At 34.1% G+C, this 20585-nt stretch overlaps 1 protein-coding gene across 2 annotated transcripts in view; it reads right to left on the reverse strand.

Annotated features, from left to right (window-relative positions):
• Window positions 1-20585, reverse strand: part of CRYBG1 (crystallin beta-gamma domain containing 1) — a 261291-nt gene that overhangs the window by 54109 nt on the left and 186597 nt on the right. For both annotated transcript variants that reach the window (XM_031964464.1, XM_012549255.3), the window contains 5 exons: window positions 11072-13394; window positions 7098-7145; window positions 6899-7017; window positions 3670-3835; window positions 2295-2434 (listed from right to left, as the gene is read on the reverse strand). In XM_031964464.1, coding sequence (XP_031820324.1) covers window positions 2295-2434; window positions 3670-3835; window positions 6899-7017; window positions 7098-7145; window positions 11072-13394 — 2796 coding nt within the window. The remainder of the gene's footprint in view (window positions 1-2294; window positions 2435-3669; window positions 3836-6898; window positions 7018-7097; window positions 7146-11071; window positions 13395-20585) is intronic.

A 20585-nucleotide genomic window follows, 5' to 3' on the forward strand; every position in this document is an offset into this window, starting at 1 on the left:
GATATTTTGTATCGGAAGAAACTGAGGCAGACAGCTGTTAAATGATTTGTCCAAAATTACATAGTTAATGTCTGCACCACCTAGATGTCTCATATAAAATTAATTATCTACTGGGTTATAAATTCCTTAAAGATAGAGATCATGTTTTCATTTTCATTTTTAAAAAATCAATACTTATACTAAATTACGTTTTTTTTTTGGTCCAGACCAGTAATTTCACTGATTTTATAAAGAATTCCTAGTGAAGAAAACTTCTTTTCAATGTAAATCTCCAACTACTGCATATCTAATAATTATAATTCTAATTTTATTTATTTAATATTTCCCCCATTATATTCAAAACATTTTTTCACTTGTTTTTAAGATTTTTGAGTTCTAGCTTCTTCCCCTTATTCCTATTCACAATTAAGAAACCACATGTGAAATTATGCAAAACATTTCCATAAAAACCAAGTTGTGAAAGAAAACAGATCTCCCACTTTAATGAAAGTAAAAACCTTCACTTATTATTAAATGAATTTATTATTTATTATTAAATTAAGTTAAAAATAAAGAAAGAAATGAAGAGAGAAATAGGGAATGCTTTGATTTGTATTCAGACTCAATCAGTTCCTTCTCTGGATATGGAAAGGATTTTTCATCACAAGTCCTTCAGATTAGTTGTGGGTATGTATCTAACAATTTTAAAATATGATTTGGGGGACTGAGGTCAGCTGGTGACCAGGGTCACACAGTTAGAATATGTCAAGAGGCAAAATTTGAACTCATTCTGAGTTGTTTTTGTCAAGTCATTTTTCAGTTCCGCCCAACTCTATGATCCCAATTGGGGTTTTCTTGGCAAAAACAGTGGAAAAGTTTGCCATTTTCTTCTCCATTTTACAGATGAGGAAACTAAGGCAAACGAGGTAGAATAAGTCATTTGCCCAAAGTCATAGCCAGAAAGTGTCTGTGGCCACATGTATATTCAGTAAGATGAGTCTCCCCAATTCTCCAGGTGACATTATCAACTGAGCCATCCAGTTGCCCCTCATTCTGAAACCAGCTTATTAGTTACTATGCAAAACTGCTTCTTGAACTTATACAGGAGGCATATAATGAATATCTGTTAATTGACTGAATTGTAAATTATGAAGAACTTTTACTCAATGGAATTTAACTATCTCCTGAATTACCTACAGATATTAATGTGAACTCTACTTGGCCCACTTCTCTTTATGCTCTTTTTTGGGTGAGGAAAACAATATGGAAGATGGCCAAGATCCTTAATTTCAACTGTGTATACTATCTGTATTCAAATCACTAATGACTAGTCTCTGATACTCAGATTTCAACATTCTATTCCTTATGGAAAAGTCTGATAATACATATTCCCAAAACACAGTGATGACATAATCAAAGTACAGAATGAGAGATATTTTCTGATGTAGCAAATAAGCTGCTTTGTTTTGCTTGATTATTCATTCTTATTTACTACAAGGATTCTGTTTGTCTTTATTGTGAGGTAGAGTTTGGAAGTGAGAGTAAAGGGAAATTAATAGTAATGTTACCCAAAAAAAGAAAAGAGAAAAAAAAAAAGAAGAAGAAAAGGTTATTGAAGCATTTTTTTTAAATACCAAGAATAGAGGCTAGTTGAAAAGCAGGCCAACTTTGAAAAAAGGCATTAAATTATACACATACACATGCGTGCGCACACACACACACACAGATTTGTAAAGCAAACTTTATACAACAGAATGCTGTAGTTTCATATATAATCTTTTTTTTCTGTTCTAACTATATGGGAATTTTCCTTTTCTGGTATTTAATTAAGAATAAAAAAAATAAAATGGAATTAATTTTTAATCAAAAAAGAAAGCACATAAAAATGCAGTTTTTATTTACACCAATATATTAAGAAGCTAATACACAAACTATGATACTTTATGAGCACGATATATCAAATTTCTAGAATTTTCTATCTACTTAAATGACAGTTTTCATCAATAATAATTTTTTAAATAAAAGGATTATAAATCAGAGATTTGAATTTTTGCTACAACTTTAGAGAGAAGTTCCTTTCAAACCATAAGCACACACATCAAATCACTATTTCAAGTGTTATTTTCTTTTTTAAAAATAATAGTTTTTTATTTTCAAAATGCATGCAAAGATAGTTTCAACATTTACCCTTGCAAAACCTTACGTTCCAAATTTTTCTCCCTCATTTCTCTCACCTCCCTTCCCTAGACAGCAATCCAATAAAGGTTAAACAAAATCACTTCTAATCACAAATGAACTTAAAATTAAATACTTACGTTCCCCAATGCACTTTCATAGAACATGTCTTCTGCATTGCACCATACATCTGCATCTCTTCAGTGTCATCAAAGTAGGAACTTACAACTCCCAACCCTTCTGGTTCAGTAAATAAGTCAATCTGACTAATTCTGTAATCCTGGAAAAATATAAATTTATATGTCATCATAATTATGATATCTATTTAACTGTACCACAAACTTATTTTCTTTAAAGACAACAACTAATTAAAATAGGATTAAAAAGATACATGGATTTCCAGCAAGCATTTGCTGCTTTCACTTTCTTGTTTTAAATGTTATATCTAAGCTGCAGTTAGTATTTCTGCATTAATGAAGCCTGAGCAATTGCTTCACTTACATGTCAACGACAACACAAACACTTCACGGAGGCAGGTCAGATTTTTCAGGGATATATTCTATTGGGATTAGGGGAAAGGAAGCATAAGAACCCACCCAGAAAGGATGAAAGACATTTATAAGATATCTCTTAACAAGAGTTGGAATTTTTATTTTTCCAAATGAAAGACAACATTAATAGGGTTTTGTTTTTTTTTTTTAAAGTAAAGAAGCTACTAGAACCTATACTGGTGAGATCATATATCCATTGATGTATTGATGAGATAATAAAACTAATAAATCCTAAAGTTAATTCTAAGGAAAGACCAAGAATTTCACTCAATCTCAAAAACTCAGAACAGTTAAAGACAAAGTATTTTTGCAAAAATAAATATTCTGAGGAAAAAACAATTAAAATAAATAAATATTCAAGAAGATGGAAAAATAAACTGAACACTGATAATAATTACATTAATGCAAAAGTCTATTCACTTAGAATAGAAAGGGAATTTTCCCTTCATTTTCCTTAAATAAATAATTAGAATGTATAAATATTTGATTTTTTAAAAAAACATTACATATAAGTTTCATAAAAATAATCAAATAATCCAAAAAGCAGCTCAATAGCATTGTGGATAGAACACCTGCCCTAATGTCAGGAGGACCTGAGTTCAAATCCAGTCCCAGACATTTACTGGACGTGTAACCCTGGACAAGACAATTTAAACCAAATTGCCTCAAAAAAAAGAATTATCCAAAATTTCATCACTCACTTTTATGCCTTATAGAAGATAACATGAAGGAATAGACAGTGTATTAGAATTTGAGGTGAAAAAGATATGTCTTTGAATTCAGGTCCTGACATTCCAATTCTCAGTCTCCTTATCTGTAAAATGGAGATAATTCTGGCAATGTCAAGCTCATGGGGTCAGGTATACAAACTGCCTTATAAATAAACCTTAGGGAACTGTGTAAATGTGAAGTAATGCTATTAAAATGGAATTTATTTTTACAATTGGATTTCACTCTAACTTACCTTAATCACATGTCTAATTGAACCAATCACCAGGGGCTTAGCAGATTCTTTCTCCTCACTTTCTGGAGAAATATCTTCCACTCCCCAGGGATCACATAACTCCAACTCTCCCTCTTCCAGAGGAACTGAATTTCCTTCAAAATTTGGTTTCTCATACAAAATCCAGCTAAAAAGGAAAGACATAGTATTATTCTCTCTGTTATCCCAAGGGAATGTATTAGGTAATGGAAGACTGGCATTTATAGCATACATTGCATACCGTCTTTTGAAAAAGTAAAACAGTATAATATTTACAACTGAGCAAACAGTAATGGCAGAGTAAACAGAAAGCTAGCCTTGAAGTCAAGACATCCCAACTACGTGGCTTTGGAGAAATAAGAGAACATTTACTGATCTGAATTGATAAAGGAAGTTTCCCCCAGAAGAGTGAAGAAATAAAAGAACAAATACATTCTTATATATAATACCAAAATGTAATTTCTAATGCTAAAACTTAATTTTTGGAGATTCAGAATGTGTTTCAGAAACTCAAGGTGCTTAGGATACCCTTAAAGGATATAAGTTCTTTGAGAGCAAAGACTTTCAGTTACAACTTTGTATATCCAGAACCCAAGACAGTTCCTGGCGTACAATGTTTAGCTGCTTCATAAATAGCTTATTGGTTAAATAAAGTTATCCTGAGAACACTGAGCTGTTATTAATTCACTGAAACTAGACAAATGTGCCAGGTAACATAGATAGATCTGCAATTAATAGGGATCCAAATAAAGCTATCTTTTCTGCACTCTTTTTCTTTTTTCTGTATATGCAAACATACATACTATGTGTTGAGCTCTGATATTTCCACTTTTCAGAAACATTCTGGTTTAGTTAACAAACACTAAGAAAAATAAGTCTGATTAATTTGTAGTTGAAATACTAGTGACATTGTTAAATGAAATGCTGGTGATGTTTTCTGTATAGAAACACCATCAATAAATAAAAAAGGGAAAACAATGTAAATTACATTAAAAATGACAAAAATATAACATAAAACAGTTATTGAAATCTTGTAATTAGTTCTGTGATTATTCTAGTTTTTATTGTCTTAAATGAAGGACAAAGGGCAATGATACTTTTCCTTAAAAGAGCTATGTTTAAACTATAAGGTTCTAATTCACATCCATAATACTAGCAAAACTGACAAAAAAGGAAAATGATAAATGCCAGAAGGGATGTGGGGAAAACAGGTCCATTAATGGAATGTTGATAGAGCTGTGAACAGGTCTAGCCATTCTGAAAAGCAATTTAGAATAATGTCCAAAAGTTATTAAATTATGCAAAAACCTTCAATCCACTGGGCCAATACCCCTCCCCCCAAAAAATCAGATAAAAAGGAATATATGTGCAAAAATATTTATAGCAGCTCAATTTCTAATAGCAAAGAATTGGAAACTAAAAGGTTGCCCATCAATTAGGGAATGATTATAATATAGGAATGTAATATATTACTATTTGGCTGTAAAAAAAATGCTGAAAGGATGGTTTTAAAGGAACTTGAAAAGACTTGTGTGAACTGATGCAAAGTGAAAAGAGCAGAACCAGGAAAACAATGTATACAGTTTCAATATTATTGTAAAGATAATAACTTCTGAAAGACTTTAGAATTCAAATCAATGAAATTATCAACCATAATTCTAAAGGACTGATGAAACATGCTACCCACTGCTGAAGAGAAGTGATTAACTCAGAGGACATATTGAAAGGTTGTTTGGGTTTTAATTTTTTTAAATATCTAATGGGAAAACTTGTTTTGATTGTCAATGTATATTTGTTTCAAAGGCTTTATTTTTTGGGTTTTGTTTTTTTTTTTTTTTTTTTTTTTTTTGGTTTTCTTTCTTTCTTAATATGGGGAAGAAGGGACAGGTGAAAGGGAGAGAAAATAGATTTTCATTAATGAAAATAAAAATTTTATTTAAAAAATTGCTATGTTTATATTCCCTTGTGAGAGAAAAGCAGGGATTGTATACATTTTTAAAAGCAGTGACTCTATTGAAAGCTTTTGCTCTCTTTTTCTTTGTTACAAAAAGGCAGAGATAGTGGGTAAATCTTAAAAAGAGAAGAAAAGGGAATATTTCTAAAAATGAATGAATTAAAAACAAAAGACATCAATAATTATTATTAAATTAGTTCTTTTTAAATGAAGGTATATTTAATATGTTGAAAAGTACATCAATTTTTCTGCAATGTAACACAGACATAGGCACGTATATTAAAAGAATACCAAATGAAATACTTTAGCCATTTCAAACGGAAAAAAAAGTAAATTAGAAAATAAACTCTAATGATACTTCAAAAAAACTTACTAATAGGGGTGAAAGATGAGTATTTATACCAAAAAATTAGTTGGATCTTGTAGAAATTTCCCTTTTTTTATTCAATTACTTGCACAGCTCCTCAAAAATAGTAAACTGGAAAAACATTTGGAGGCTGACAAAGTTTTTCCTCCTTCAAGGTTGCTTTTAAGTCTCACTTTAAAAAATGAAAACTAACTTTTCTTGGAAAAAATAACAAGTCAAATAAAATTTTAAACAAATATCTTCAGTTGGGCAGCTAAGTGGCACAGTAGAATGCCCTACCCCTAGAGAAAGGAAGACTTGCCTTCTTGATTGAGTTCAAATCTGGCTCCATAGTTTTACTAGCTGGGTGACTCTGGGCAAGTTATTTAACTCTGTTTGCCTTAGTTTCCTCATCAGTAAAATGAGATAGAGAAAGAAATGGCAAACCATCCAGTATCTTTGCCAAGAAAACCCCAAATGGAGTCACAAAAAAAATGAAACTGACTGAACAACAACAACTTGGTATTTGGGCATAGAACAAACCCAGATAAATCACATTTTCTGGCAAATTTAATTTATCTATACTGCCCAATTAAAAACAACGTAGGAAGATATAAATGGATATGAATAAAAAACTATTCTGTTGATCAAAATAATCTTAGATATTCAGTGCATAGCCATTTTCACTCCATACTATCATTTTAAGGATATGATATTTATGATGATAAATTTCATCACATAAAGAATAAGTAAAGCCAGGAGGATTTTATGAAATTATGAGGTATTTTATTTGGAAGAAACTTATAAATCATATGGTCCTACCAAGTTAGTTTTATAAACAGAGCTTATGAGGAAAAATAGGAAAATAAAAATACAGATAGTGAAAAAGAACTTAAAAAAACATTTCTTACCATCCTCGAACTACTTTTACAATGATCACTGGTGACAGACTCCAAGAGGTACAATCAGGAATGTCACTGAACACTTCAAAGCAGTTCCCACAGAAAGTGGGTTCACTATATATCACCACCTGTTAAGACAGTCCCAATTGTATCAGGTTTCATTCAGTTTTAACAAACTATTAATCAGGGCAGGGTATAAATATCTTACCTTTCCAGGTCGAGGATTGATTTTATTTTGCATACTTCTATTAAATACCTGGAATGAGGCGAATAAAAAAAATAGGACAAATGATCAGAATTTTGTATAACATTCTTTTCTTCCTATTATCTTTTCTATAAAGGAGTACAAATTATACCTTGTATCTTAGACTGACTTTTAAAATTATTATTTTAATACTATTTCATTTTCCCAAGTACATGCAACAACAATTTTCAACATTTGCAAAACCTTGTGTTACAAATTTTTCTCCCTCTTCTTTCCTCTTCTCCTCCCTCAAAACAGTAAGCAATGTGACATAGGTTCAACATGTGTTATTCTTCTAATGATAGGAACTGCTATCACAATATAGAAATAAATATATGGAACTGGGAGCAAAAAAATTTAGGTTCAAATATTGCCTTAGATGTTTAGTAGTTGTATGATCTTGGAGAATTCTCTTAACCACATAGAGCCTCCTTTTTCTCATCAGTAAAATGGAGACAATATATTTCTGTTTTTAGCTCACAGGATCATTCTAAAGAAGGCTCTCTGAAAACCTTAAAATTCTCCATAAAGGTGAATTATTATTATTATTGTTCGAGTTAGTTTTTAACTCACTGAATCATTTTTCACTTGTGACCCTTTTCACCTAAAAAATTTTTACATGACCCAGAGTATACGGGCATAAAAAAATTAGATTTACTAAATCATCAAAATTTATTTTAAAAACAAGTCTTTGGTATACATGTAATTTTACCAATTATTAAAGATGAAAGCAAATTTGTATACTAATGAGATAGTTTGTTTATTTTTACATAAAGAATGAAATCTTGATGGAATATTTTATACCTTTCACAGTTGCCAAATTTTTCACAACTCCTACATTCAGTTTCTTGACCACATATGAGGTCACAACTCACAATTTAAGAAACTTTGGGTTAGTCCATTTAAAAACTGATGTTGCCTGTGATAAGACTCTACCTTCCTCACCCATAAAATGGGTAGTAGATAAAATGGGTTACCCCACCACCACAAGAAATATTTATTAAATAAATATTAAGCAAATGGATTAAATGACCTCAGAAATAATCATTTTCAAAATCCTCGGACAAGACTTGTAAAACTAGTTAAGCATGTAATAATAAAAATACTAATTATACATGTAAAAATATTGCAAAACATGTACTACTTTCAATGTTGACCAGGAGTCCTGCTAAGAAAAAAAAAAAACATTTTAAAAAATGCCTTTCATCTGCTCTCTCAGCCTGATATGTATCACCATGAGGTGTGGATAGAAATTGAAAGATGGTGAGGAAGTCTCAGCAGTACCTGAACTGAAAGTATTAAGATAAATCTATCTTACAATCTTACATCATGAGGAATAAAAATAAGCTAATGAAGAAAGTTTGGCAGTAACCAAAAACAAGAAACAGACAAACATCCAAACGAGCTAGAATAGTCAAAATAAATAAATAAATAAACAAATAAACAAACCCACTTCCCAATTACAACAGTTCCAACCTGGGAAACTTCAAGTGTTAAAACATCTCTCCAGACACCAAGTCCAAAGCTTTTTGCAATTTCTACTCACCATTGACTATCCAGAATGCAACAAAACAAGTCTAATCTACCTCTTCCACATGATACAATCTCACTTTGAATTGGACCTGGGCCAAACTAAGTTGAAACTTAGCTTTACATGGCCCTTTACTAGTCTTGTTATCCTATACGAAGAAACTGGGAAAGTTCAGGAGAATGATAAGGGAGCCATTTTTCAAATATTTGGAGAACTCTGTGGACATGAAATTAATCTTCTATGTTTACAAGTGGGAAGAAACAAGGAACAATAAGCAGAAGTTATTAAATTACATCTTAAAGTTAGATACTAAGACAAATTTCCAACAACTGGTGCTGCTCAAACACACAGGGCTGCCAGAGGAGGTATCCACAGGGGCTAGATGATCACTTTTGGAATAAATTACGTTGGAGATTCCTTTTTAGATCCAGGTTAGACCAGATGCCCTTTCCTAAGTAGACTAGATGGCCACCAAGGACCCCTATCACTCTAAAATTCTATGATTTTGTGAGTGCCTATCAATAAGTATCTGCAGGGGGAGGGGAGAGGCTGACTAGTTAAGAGAGTTTCAAGGGAAAATAGCTATTCTATTTGTGGCCCTTAAAGATATATAGTAATGGGAATGTTTTTTCAGTTGTGATTGAACTATATGACTCCTGAAGTCCCCCTGATACTTTGCAATCCTATAGTGAAAGAACAATTTAATAATAGAATCAAGCAATAGATAGAATGAAAAGACTTAAAAACTATTGGATACATTCTCCTGTTCCTTTCTAGCTTCATTTCCCAGAGACTTAATAGAAATTAGACTTTCTATCAATAGTTGTTCTTGCTCTCTGAAGCTAAGTAAAATAAGAATCTCAAGAAGAAATGGGGCATGACTAGGAGAAGCCACAGCACTATGGGTAGAAGCTATGCAAATAACTGAAGTCTAGAGAAAACATTGGAAAACCTAACAATTCTTGAATGCTATTTGCAAGGAAAGGGAAGTGATGATGAATGGAGTGTTTTGTTTTGAACAATTACTCAAGATTCAACTCTATATTTTAAGTAAACAGATAAAGGTACTGACAGTATAATCATTAAGAGTTTCTTTTTCTTTCATATATATAAATCTGGCAGAGTAATACAGTGCTTTGCACATGGTGTGTGTGTGTTTTGCCTGAGTGAGCTGTGATTAAATTATGGACCTAACCATCCAGATATTCTAGTTTGTCAGGAACAGCCTCATGCCTTCAAAGAAGACATCCCCATGCTTCCATGCTAGGTGAGTTGACCACGTAAAGTTTTATTCTTTTTCTCTCTTTCTTGTATTCATTAACTTGAAGACCAAGCTTCATTGTCTTGCTGCTTACAAAGTGCCTCAATTAAGGCAAAGCCAAAGTTATTTTACAAAGGCTAAAGCTTCCATGTAGTAGGAAAAGACAAAGGTGAAATTGTATAAACTTCTTCTGTTTAGATCATACCTGCTTTCAAAAAAAAAAAAATCATGTATGGAAGTCATCTTCCATACATGGAACAATCTAAAGGAAAAGCTCTATTATAAATCTACTCTTCTCAATGCTCATTCAATGAGAAATTGTTTCTTTGAAGAAAATCTTAACTCTCAACAAAAAAGATAATCCATTTTCAAGAGGACAGGATTAACACACACTTCTTATTTTTTGTGGGATGAAAGAATTAAATTAAAATACAGGAGGTTCAAATCTCAGCTGGTTGAAGCAAATTCTTTTAGGCTTCTTCAGAATCCTAGTCTAGACCACTAGGGTGGAGGGACTGGTAGTTGAGACAAATAAGCATTTTGCTGCTCTATCCTTCCAAAAGAGGTAGTACTTAATTTCACTTCTCTCCACTCCACCCTACCTCCATTTGATAAAGAGGAATAGCATTGCTCCTGTATTTTCAATAACATAGGGAGCTCTCCAGGAAATTCCCATCAATTTACTTCAGCAGTTTCTCTGAAACTCAAAGACTTTCTCCAACAGTGAACAGTGATCTTACTATATATATTAGACTACATATTAGGAACCCTGGTCTTCCAGATTTCATCTACTATTTTGGGCTACCTCTTGTTAGATAAAATATGACAAATAGAGAACCAGGCTTAGAATCAGGAAATTCATATTTAGCTTCATTCACCTAACTGTGTGACTCTAGGCAATCACTTAAAAAAAAATCAGTTTGCCTCAATTTCCTTAACTGTAAAATAAAGATAATAATAGCACCTACCTCCCAAGATTCTTGTGAAGATCAAATAAGATAATAATTGTAAAGTTCTTAGCATAGTACCTGATACATAGTAAGCACTATATAAATGTTAGCTATCATTGTTATTATAAAATCACGTTAGTATAGTCTATACAATAAAAGACAATTTCTCTCCAAGAAAATTAAAGTTTTTGCTCACCAGGTTGTCTGATAATGACATTCCAGCTAGGGAAATATTTGGTTCATATATACTAGATTTCAAATAACTCATGAAATCTGTATCAGTGCTTCCATAGTTTGGCATCTGTGATTTAAGAGCATTTTCAAATGAATTCGATTTTTCTACACCATTATTGTTCTTATTCTTGGAAAGTTCAGAAAGTCTAGTTTCTGGTAACGTCACGTTACTTCGTGAATCTGGATCTCTCTTAGTTTCAACGGTTTGCAAGTATTTTTCCACATAGTTTGGGCTTCTTGAACCTGAAAATGATTTACTTGATGAGTCAAAGTTAAAGACCTTTGAAGAGTTGGCAGATGGAGGTTTGTGAAGTTCATTTTCTGAAACACTGGGTTGAGTGGAAAGGCCTGATATTCCATCAGAACCAGACTTTGGCGAGAGAGAACTGTTCTGGGAGGTGCCAAAAGATGTGGTCATCGTGTTGACTGATGTCACTGATGGTGAGAAGACTTTTTCTTTGGGTACAGGAGAAGATAACATGCTGGAGAAAAGAGCACTTTTTTCTAGCCTAGATCTCTTAATTCCACTATTTATGACATCCCTATTCTCCTTTCCATTTGTATCCAAACATTCCACGAATTCATTTTTGCTAGGAGTGTTCCCAGACTTGAAGAGAATACTCTGTTCTGCAGAAGTACGCTTAGGTCTCAATTTAGATTTTAAATCTAGACCTTGGAGGAGATGCATACCTGGTGACATGTCTTGCTGGTTTTCTTTATTTTTCCCCAGTCCGAAAGTAAATACACTGGGATCAAGCACTTTTTCTAAATTGTCTTCATGAATAGGAGGCATGGCAAAGTGGGGTGCAGGAGAGTTTGGTACCCTGGCCTTTTTTTTCTTCTGAGGTACACAAATTGAGCTGTCCATCTTTTTAATGATTTCTGTGAATTTTTCCATATCAGAAGAAGAATCAAAAGAACTGTCATCACTCCCAACAGAAACATTCATAACACTGGCAGGACTGCTCTCAGCATCTTTGAAGACTTGATTTGGTAAAAGTTCTAAAGTGCCTTTGCTCCTAGGTGAGCTGATAGGACTTGACTCAGTTCCCCTAACTACTTTGCTGTCATTACTTGGTGTCAGTATAGACATAGTTTTCTCTAACTCCACAGGCTCAGATTGTAGGCCAGATTTTTCTATGTGCTCTCTTCCACATTCTACATCCTTGGGTGAGGTGGTCTTAGTGTCTGGCCCCTCATTTTTTACATAAGTGCAGCTGTGAGAAGAATCACCTTCATTTTCATCATTATAGTAACTTGTCAATCGAACTTCTTCGACTTCTGAGCTACCTAAAATGATATGTGGGGCTCGACCCTGAGTAGTTTCCACAGGTAACATAAATGACCTAACCTGGACAAGAACTTTGGATGGCGATTTAGTTTCTGTGTTTAATAAATCCTGCTCTGCACTCACAGCAATTTTGTCACCAAGTTCAGTTGCTGTCATTTTGTTTTCATTTTCACATGAGACAAGCAAGTCACACTTTGTGTGACCTATGGAAGCTGACAATGGCTGGGACTGTTCTTTCACATCAGTGCTAGAATTGCTATTAGCCAGGGATGCATCCCCATCACAACTTACAGAGGTATTACCATTAGTTGCCATGGAAACAGATGCTAGCTGCTGGTTGGAAGGACCATGAGAAATCTCTACTGTAGGATGCAAGTTGAGAACATCTGCATCAGGCTTTAATGGGACTGTTTGAGCTGAATCTTTATTATCCCGATCAAGGTCAACTTTGTTTTCTAACACAAGTGCTGTGCTGTTGACAGTCTCCAAATTGTTTTCTCCAAGGATTTCTGGGTCTTTAGTTGGAATCTGAGCAGCACCTGTTTGTTCCAAAGGGCAAGCAGGGTCTCTTTGAACATCTGCCTTCTCAGTGTGGCCCAGCTGACAATCAACAGTCTCCCCATGATTTGTAGTCGCTGGCAGAATATCATTTTCTGGTGGAATATTCTTTTCTGTGGAGGCTTCTTTCAACAAGCCACCATTTGGGTGATTGTTTTGCATATTTCCTTTCTTTTCAGGTTGCTCACTTTCCTTGACTTTTTTCCCTAAATTAAGCTTTGCTCTACCAACAAAAGTCTTTGAAGGTACGCTCTTCACACCTCGGTTATCTGTGTGTCTTGGGCTATTGCTAGCACGCTTATTTTCAAATAAGGAAATCTTGTTGGCTGTATTTCCTTTATGAACTGGTTGGCTACATGGATTATGATCATTTCCCAAGCCCTCAAGATTCTTGGGGGCTTTGAAATTCAGCTCCACATGTTTGGGTTTGGCTGGGCTGTAAGAAATGAAACAGTAAGAGTTACTTGAGATATAATTTTTTTTAAAAGACATACAAACCAATTAGTTTTAAAATTATGCTATTTCTCACACACCACATGCACATACATACTCACCTACTACATACATGTTTGTGTGTTTGTGTGTGTATATATATATATATATACACACACACATATCTGTTAAAGATCATGGGCATAATTTCCCTCCAAATTTTTTTACAATTTTTTCTTTGTTGTTCCTTGCCTTCTAACATGTGCAGGCAGAATGAATTTGTAAACTCTTACTAAGGATAAAATACTAAAATCTGAGAGATTAAGTAGAAGGAAAAAAATGTATAAGTGCTGACAAGTCTTACAGCTATTTATTTATATGTATATTAGGCAGGTGGGTGATCAGAGTACTAAACTTGAAGTTTGGAATTCCTGAGGTCAAATCCAACCTTTAAATACTTATTTACCCTGTGACCCTTTCCATAACCTTTCATCTTCAGTTTCCTTATCTGCAAAATAGGAATAACAAAAGTTCTATCATTACAGGGTTGTTGTGAGGATCAAATTCAATTATATATAAAAATCGTTTTGCAAACCTTAAAGAACTACATAAATGCTAATTAGTATTATGTTAAATGGGGTTACAGCATAAGAATCAACTATGAAAAATGAATAAAACAAGAATTCTAATAGAGCTCAAGACACAACCCTGTCCAACATAAAAATCTCAGCTCCTATGTCAGGACATGAATGAATGCAAGACACATCCTCTAATGCCAGAAAGTCAAACGATCTGTCTAATCATTAAATATTTACATAAAGATCAAAATATTTTACAATCTGGTTTCTGGAGTATTATAAGATACTACTGAGAGTCACTACAATTAAAATAGTGACTCTGATTAAAAGGAAGGAGGACCCTGTAATTCATGATGCAATATCTTTGTTTTAATAGGAGAGGGGAAACTATTCCATGGATGAATATACCACAGGTATAACATGAAAGGGAAAACCTCCAAAGATGAAATGTTCTGAGAGGAGCTTTGGTACATAACATTCAATTACAGAAGAATTTAAAGAAATAATTAGTATAACTAGTATTTTTGTGGCAGACAAAATAATATTTCACCTTCACTTTTCAGATATAATCACAAATTTACTATCAGAAGCAAAGATGAAAAACATTATTTGGATTATTAAAAATAATAGCATTAAATAACCACAGTTAATACAGCTTTGACCATAAACAACCAGTAACTTCATCAACAAATGCCTACTGTGACTAATGCTGGAAATAACATGGGGAAAAAAATGAAATAGTTCCTGCACTCAAAAAGCTTATATTCTTGAACATATTTAACATATATTGGATTGCTTGCTGTCTAGAGAAGGTGGGTAGGGAGAAGGAAGGGAGAGAAATTTGGAACACAAGGTATTGCAAAGGCAAACGTTGAAAACTACCTTTGCATATATTTTGAAAATAAGAAACTATCATTAAAAAGCTTATATTCTATCAGTGAGATGATATGTTTATCTATGAAAATACTGATTCTAGATGCAATAAAGATAAGGTAATAGGGCAGAGAAGGGAACTAGAAGCTGGGAGGGAAGCAGGAAAGGTTTCATGAAGAGAGTTAAAACTTAAGCTGAGTTTTAAAAAGGAAGCAGGAATGTCATGTGGGAAACACAAGAAAGTTGGGCTGCCTTCACAGCAAAGTGAAGAATGAGGGGTGCTATAATTCACGGCAAGAAAGGTAAGTTGGGGACAAATCCCAAAGCACTTTAAAAGACAGAAGAATTTATATTTGATCCTAAAAGCAATAGGGTGGTATTGGGAGGGAGGGAGGAAGAAAAGGGGAAAAGCACTTCTTAAGTGCCTACTTCAGTTCAGGCTCTGTGTTTAAATACTTTTGCAAATATTGTCTCATTTGATTCTCACCATAACCCAGGAAGTTGGATACTATTATTATCCCTGTTTTACAGTTAAGAAAAGTGAAGCAGGTAGAAGTTAAATCATTTGCCTAGGTGACCCAGTTAGTGTCTGAAGTAGGATTTGAACTCTTTCTGACTACAGGCTAAGAACTATATTCATTAAGGTAAGATTAAGTAAATATGTTATTAAGTTGAAATGGAACAGATCATTGGAAATGGATATTAATTTAAAAAAAAAAACATAAGTTGGGAGGCATAAAATGAAGAGAAACATGTATTAAAACAGTAACCCCTTTTAGCCTAAAAAATTTTATTACTGAGAATTATTACATGGAATAAATTTGAGTGTGGTATGTTAGAAGGAACACTGAGCCAGAACCAGCAAGAGATCTGGACTCCAATTCCAGTTCTGCCACTAACTAGGTGGATGAACTTGGGTAGGTAATACTGATATTCTAGGTCTCAGTCTCATCTGTAAAATGGGAGGTTGGGCTAGATGATCCCTTCCAGGCTTAAAATTCTATAAATTTATGAAATCCTTTCCCTTCCATAAAGGCAGCTTGGAGTTACAGGGAACCAAGGTTGGAGCTAAGACTTAGTTAAGTCTCATGTCTTAACACATACTGGTTCTGCACTGCTGGGAAAGTCATTTAACCTCTCATTGCCAAGAAAATTACAAAGGAAGTGCCAGGGAGAGGGAGTTTCCTCACTGTGAGTTCCCTACACCGAGCAATCCTTTACCCCCCCCGACAGGTTGAACATTTCCAGGGTTTTTTTTTTAGGTAGACTGCTGTTACTGGAAGAGAGGTAAGTGTGCTTCCTGAATGGCCTCAGGAAGTTTTCCTATAGGTTTACACTGACTATTCAGTCCTCCTGTTCTCTAAATAATGGGCATCATTCACAGAGGCTACCTCTCTGATGCTGCTACAAAACAAATAGTGACTGAGTCAAAGGTCTCACAGTCCATAGCTGGTGAGATAATTTGAGTTATTCATTAAGAAACTTTTCCTTTCACAATTCACCAAATAGGACTCCTACTCTACAGCACACTTAAGAAAGCAAATAGTTACTCAGTTCCATTCATTTTAAGAAACATGTATAAATTAAGCATGTCCCACATACAAAGTTTTCTGGGCTAGATGCTCAGGTGTGAGATTAGGTTCAATAAATGTAAAAGGTGAGGCCAGGTAAAGTTCTACAAGAAATCTGATAAGAGAAAGGTCAAGGGTGACAGAGTAAGAAGGAACTTGAATTTGGAAACCCGAGTTCTAGGCTAGCCCTGCCACAGACCAGTCTGGTATCTTTGACTATTGCAACTTAATCTCTCCAGGTTTCTGTTTCTTCACCTATAAAATGACTGAGCTGGACTAAATTACCTCCAATTTTCATTGCAATTCTAGGCCTATGAACACTTTTAGCCAGGGGAGAATAGGGCAGGGAGATAGCTAGAAAAACTAACAGAGGAGTCATGTTGAAGATGGATGATGCTTGAGCTTGGCATTGTAGAAGGGAAAGACTTGAATGAAGAAAGGGAGAAGAGAGTCCATTTTAGGGATGGAGATGACAAATGCCAGCTAAAGACAGACCTGAATGGAGAAAGGGGGAAGAGACTCCATCCTCAGTTTGGGAATGATAGGAGGTGGATAAAGACTTAGACTTGAATGGAGATAGGGGGAAAAGAGTAGGAATGGGGATGATAAGAGATAAAGACATTGACTTGAATAAAGAAAGGAGGAAGAGAGTCCAGTCTAACGATGGGGATGATAGGAGATGGATAAAGACATACTAAAGAGCAGAAGAATGGCTATTAAAGAGAATGAAAGTAGTATGAAATGTGGCTGGAAAGATAAATTGGAGAGTTTTAAATGCTATACTTAATTGATAAGCAAAACAAATTCTTCAGAAAAGGGGAGAGAATAAAGAGAGCCTGAAAACTATGGCTAGTGAGCTTGACTTCAATTCTGGGGAAGGTCTAAAATGAATCACTAAGGAAATAAGTAAACACCTAGAAAAGGAAATGGTTGTTACAATGAGCCAGCCTGATTTCATCATCAATAAGTCATACCAGTCTAATTTCATTTCCTTTTTTTCTACAAGTTTACTAAATTAATAGATCAGAAGGATATTCTAACTACAATTCACCTACATTTTAGAAAATCACTTAATAAAATATGTCATATTTATTTTTATGGAAAATATTGAGCGATATAGGATAGGCAATAATGCAATTACATGGATTTTGGCACTGGATGAATAAGGCACACTAAAAGAGTTCAATATCAATTTGGCAGTGAGGTAAACTTAGGAAATCTGGTACACTCAGAAAATCTGTACTTCACCTTGTGCTAAAATAATAGTAAAAACAATAGGAGTTAGCATTTGCACAGAAGTGCTTCATAGTTTGTAAAGTATTATGAATACAGTATCATCTCATTTGATCTTCACAATACCCTGGAGAAGTAGGTGCTGTAATCACCCCCATTTTCAAATGAAGAAATTGAATTTGGGGTAAGGTAAATGACTTAACTGGGGTCACACAGCCTGGAAGTGTCTGAGGCAATATTTAAGGATTCTAAGTCCTGGATGCTATCCACCAACCTTCCTTGTGCTATTTAACATTTCTATCAATGATGGAGATATAAAAGCACAGTTAGTATAATTCTCTCCACCAAAAAAAAAAAAAAAAAAAAAAAAAAGCCTGAGCTTCGTGGTTTCAGTAGAAAGAAATGAAGAGTAAGATGTAAATGATAACACAAGTGGAACCAAAATACTTGATATCTGATTGTCTCTAGTAGGTGAGAGGGAGAAAAAAAAAGAATCAAAGATATCTCTGAGTTTATGAGCCTGACTTTCTAGAATATTATAATACCATAAAGAGAACCAGTAAATAAAGAAGAGAGGAAGACTTTAAGATTTGGTGAAGGAATACAACTTAGTTTTGGATATGTTGAATTTCAAGAACCCATAAATCTTCAACTATCCTAATGATAACAGGACATATATGGAGCTCAGAAGAAAGGTTATGAGATAAAGACATAATTTCAGATCCATCTTCAGAAAGGGGCAACTAGGTGGTTCAGTGGATGAGCGCAGCATCTAAAGTTTTGAAGACTCATCCTCCTGAGCTCAAATCCGACCTAATATACTTACCAGCTGTGTGACCTTGCTTGTCTCAGTTTCCCCATCTATAAAATGAGCTAGAAAAAGAAATGGCAAACCACTCCAGTATCCTTGCCAAGAAAACTTCAAAAAGGGTCAAAAGGAATTGGACGTGACAAACAACTAAATGACAAATACTTTAGAAAGGAGATCAATAGAACTCACAGAAATGAGCAAGATGGCCAAGGGAAGAAAGTACAGAAAGGAAAAAAAAAACATTGAAAAGAATCATTAATGGGCAGGTGAAAGGTGAGGATTTAACAAAGGAGATAGAAAAATACATAGGGAGATAATCATGACATTGCATCGGCATGGGCACTGGACAAGGGACAATAAACTTATAGGAATCTAATCTAGGTCATGATATCAAAAATACTGTACTGAAATTAAGGTGAAAGAGAAAGAATCCTGATAAGAAAGTCACTAGATTTGGAAATAAAAGGGATCTGATGGGACAAAAGCAGATGAGTAAAAAGTGAGTAGATAGTTAAAAAGCAGAAGCCATTAAGTATTTTTGACTTTATAAAAGTTTGACTTAGAATAAATAATAAGTTATGGAATATGAACATAATTGAATTTTACTCTCCTATAAGAAACAAATATGAAAAATACAAAGGCCTGGGAAGACTGAGGAAGTCATGTAAAAGAATGCAAAATCATGACAGCAAGGTAGAGAAAAAAACAAAAACAAAAAATCTAAACTGAACAGTGTGTGATTATATTGCCCAAATTTGGCCCTAAACAGATAAAAGAATTTGCCTTCCTCCCTTCTTTGTTGAGGTAAGGAGCTACAGATATGGAATACCATACTCTATCAGACTAATCTGATAGGAGTTAAGTTAGCTGAACTTCTCTCCTCTTTTTTTTTTTTTCCAACTCTTTATTATAGAGGTAGATGATAATGAATGGAGAAGTAGATCTAGGTTCAAAAACCTGCCTTCAGTATATACTGACTGGGTGATTCTGGGTAAATCTTTCAATGCTCCAGCTGTGATTATAAGTTACAAAAAAGGTGCTGACCTCCACAGGTAAGTTTCACCATATGGGTGTTACCTATGCTAATAAAATCGCAAGTCAAGTCCCTTATCCCTAAGAAGGATGACTCTCTGGGTGGAGGAGAACAGAGGGATATAATGATAAATGATGATATGAAAACAAAGTTATCAGCAAACATGCAATTTGGAGGATGAAAGCCTCTTAATTGGGATCCCTGACTCCTAGTTTCTTTTCTCTCCAATCCCATCCTCCATACAGCTACCAAAATATTCTTCCTAATAGAATAATGGGGATAGAGCACTGGGTCTAAAAATCAGATTTTCAGTTCTTGTCTCAGATACTGAATATGGCCCTGGAAGAAACACTTAACTTCTCTCTGCCCCAGCTTCCCCATCTGTAAAATGAGGATAATAATAACATCAACTTCCCCAGGTTTTTTTGTTTGTTTATTTTTGAGGATAAAATGAGGAAATACCTGTAAAGTACTTTGCAAACTTTAAAATGCTATATAAATTATTTATATTTTAATATTATTGTTGTCTGGTCAAAGCAATACTCTGCTCAAAAATCTTCAATGGTATTTTATGATCATACAAAAATCTTACCCCTGGCTCTTAAGGAAATCCAATCACAATCTCATTCCAATTTATTTTTCCTACCTTATTTCCGCACCATTCTCCTTCAGGCATTCTAGGTTCCAGACAGCCAGACAGTTCTAATCCCTGTTCTGCCTCTATCCATTCACACAGGCTAACCATCTTGGCTTAGATCTATTACCCATTTGGGTAATCTTCCTTCAAGGCATGGCTCCAGTAACATTCTAAGAAAACTTTTACAATATCCCCAGCTCAAACTGAACTCTCCCTTACTTTTGATTCCTCCTCCTCCTCCTCCAATAGTTCTACCACTCATCATATTTATTTGTATGCGAGTCTAATTTTCCTTCTAGAAATTTGTAAACTACTGGAAAATCAGAGATTATGCCACTTTTCATTTTTATATATGCTAGTGCCTAGCTCAGTGACTTCCATATGAGAGGTACTTAATGAAGATAACCAAAATCAATTGAGGGTAAGAGTTAAAGAAGTACAGGGGAAACATTTTTAGGA

This window comes from Sarcophilus harrisii, chromosome 4 (genome assembly GCF_902635505.1).
Source record: "Sarcophilus harrisii chromosome 4, mSarHar1.11, whole genome shotgun sequence".
NCBI lineage: Eukaryota > Metazoa > Chordata > Mammalia > Dasyuromorphia > Dasyuridae > Sarcophilus > Sarcophilus harrisii.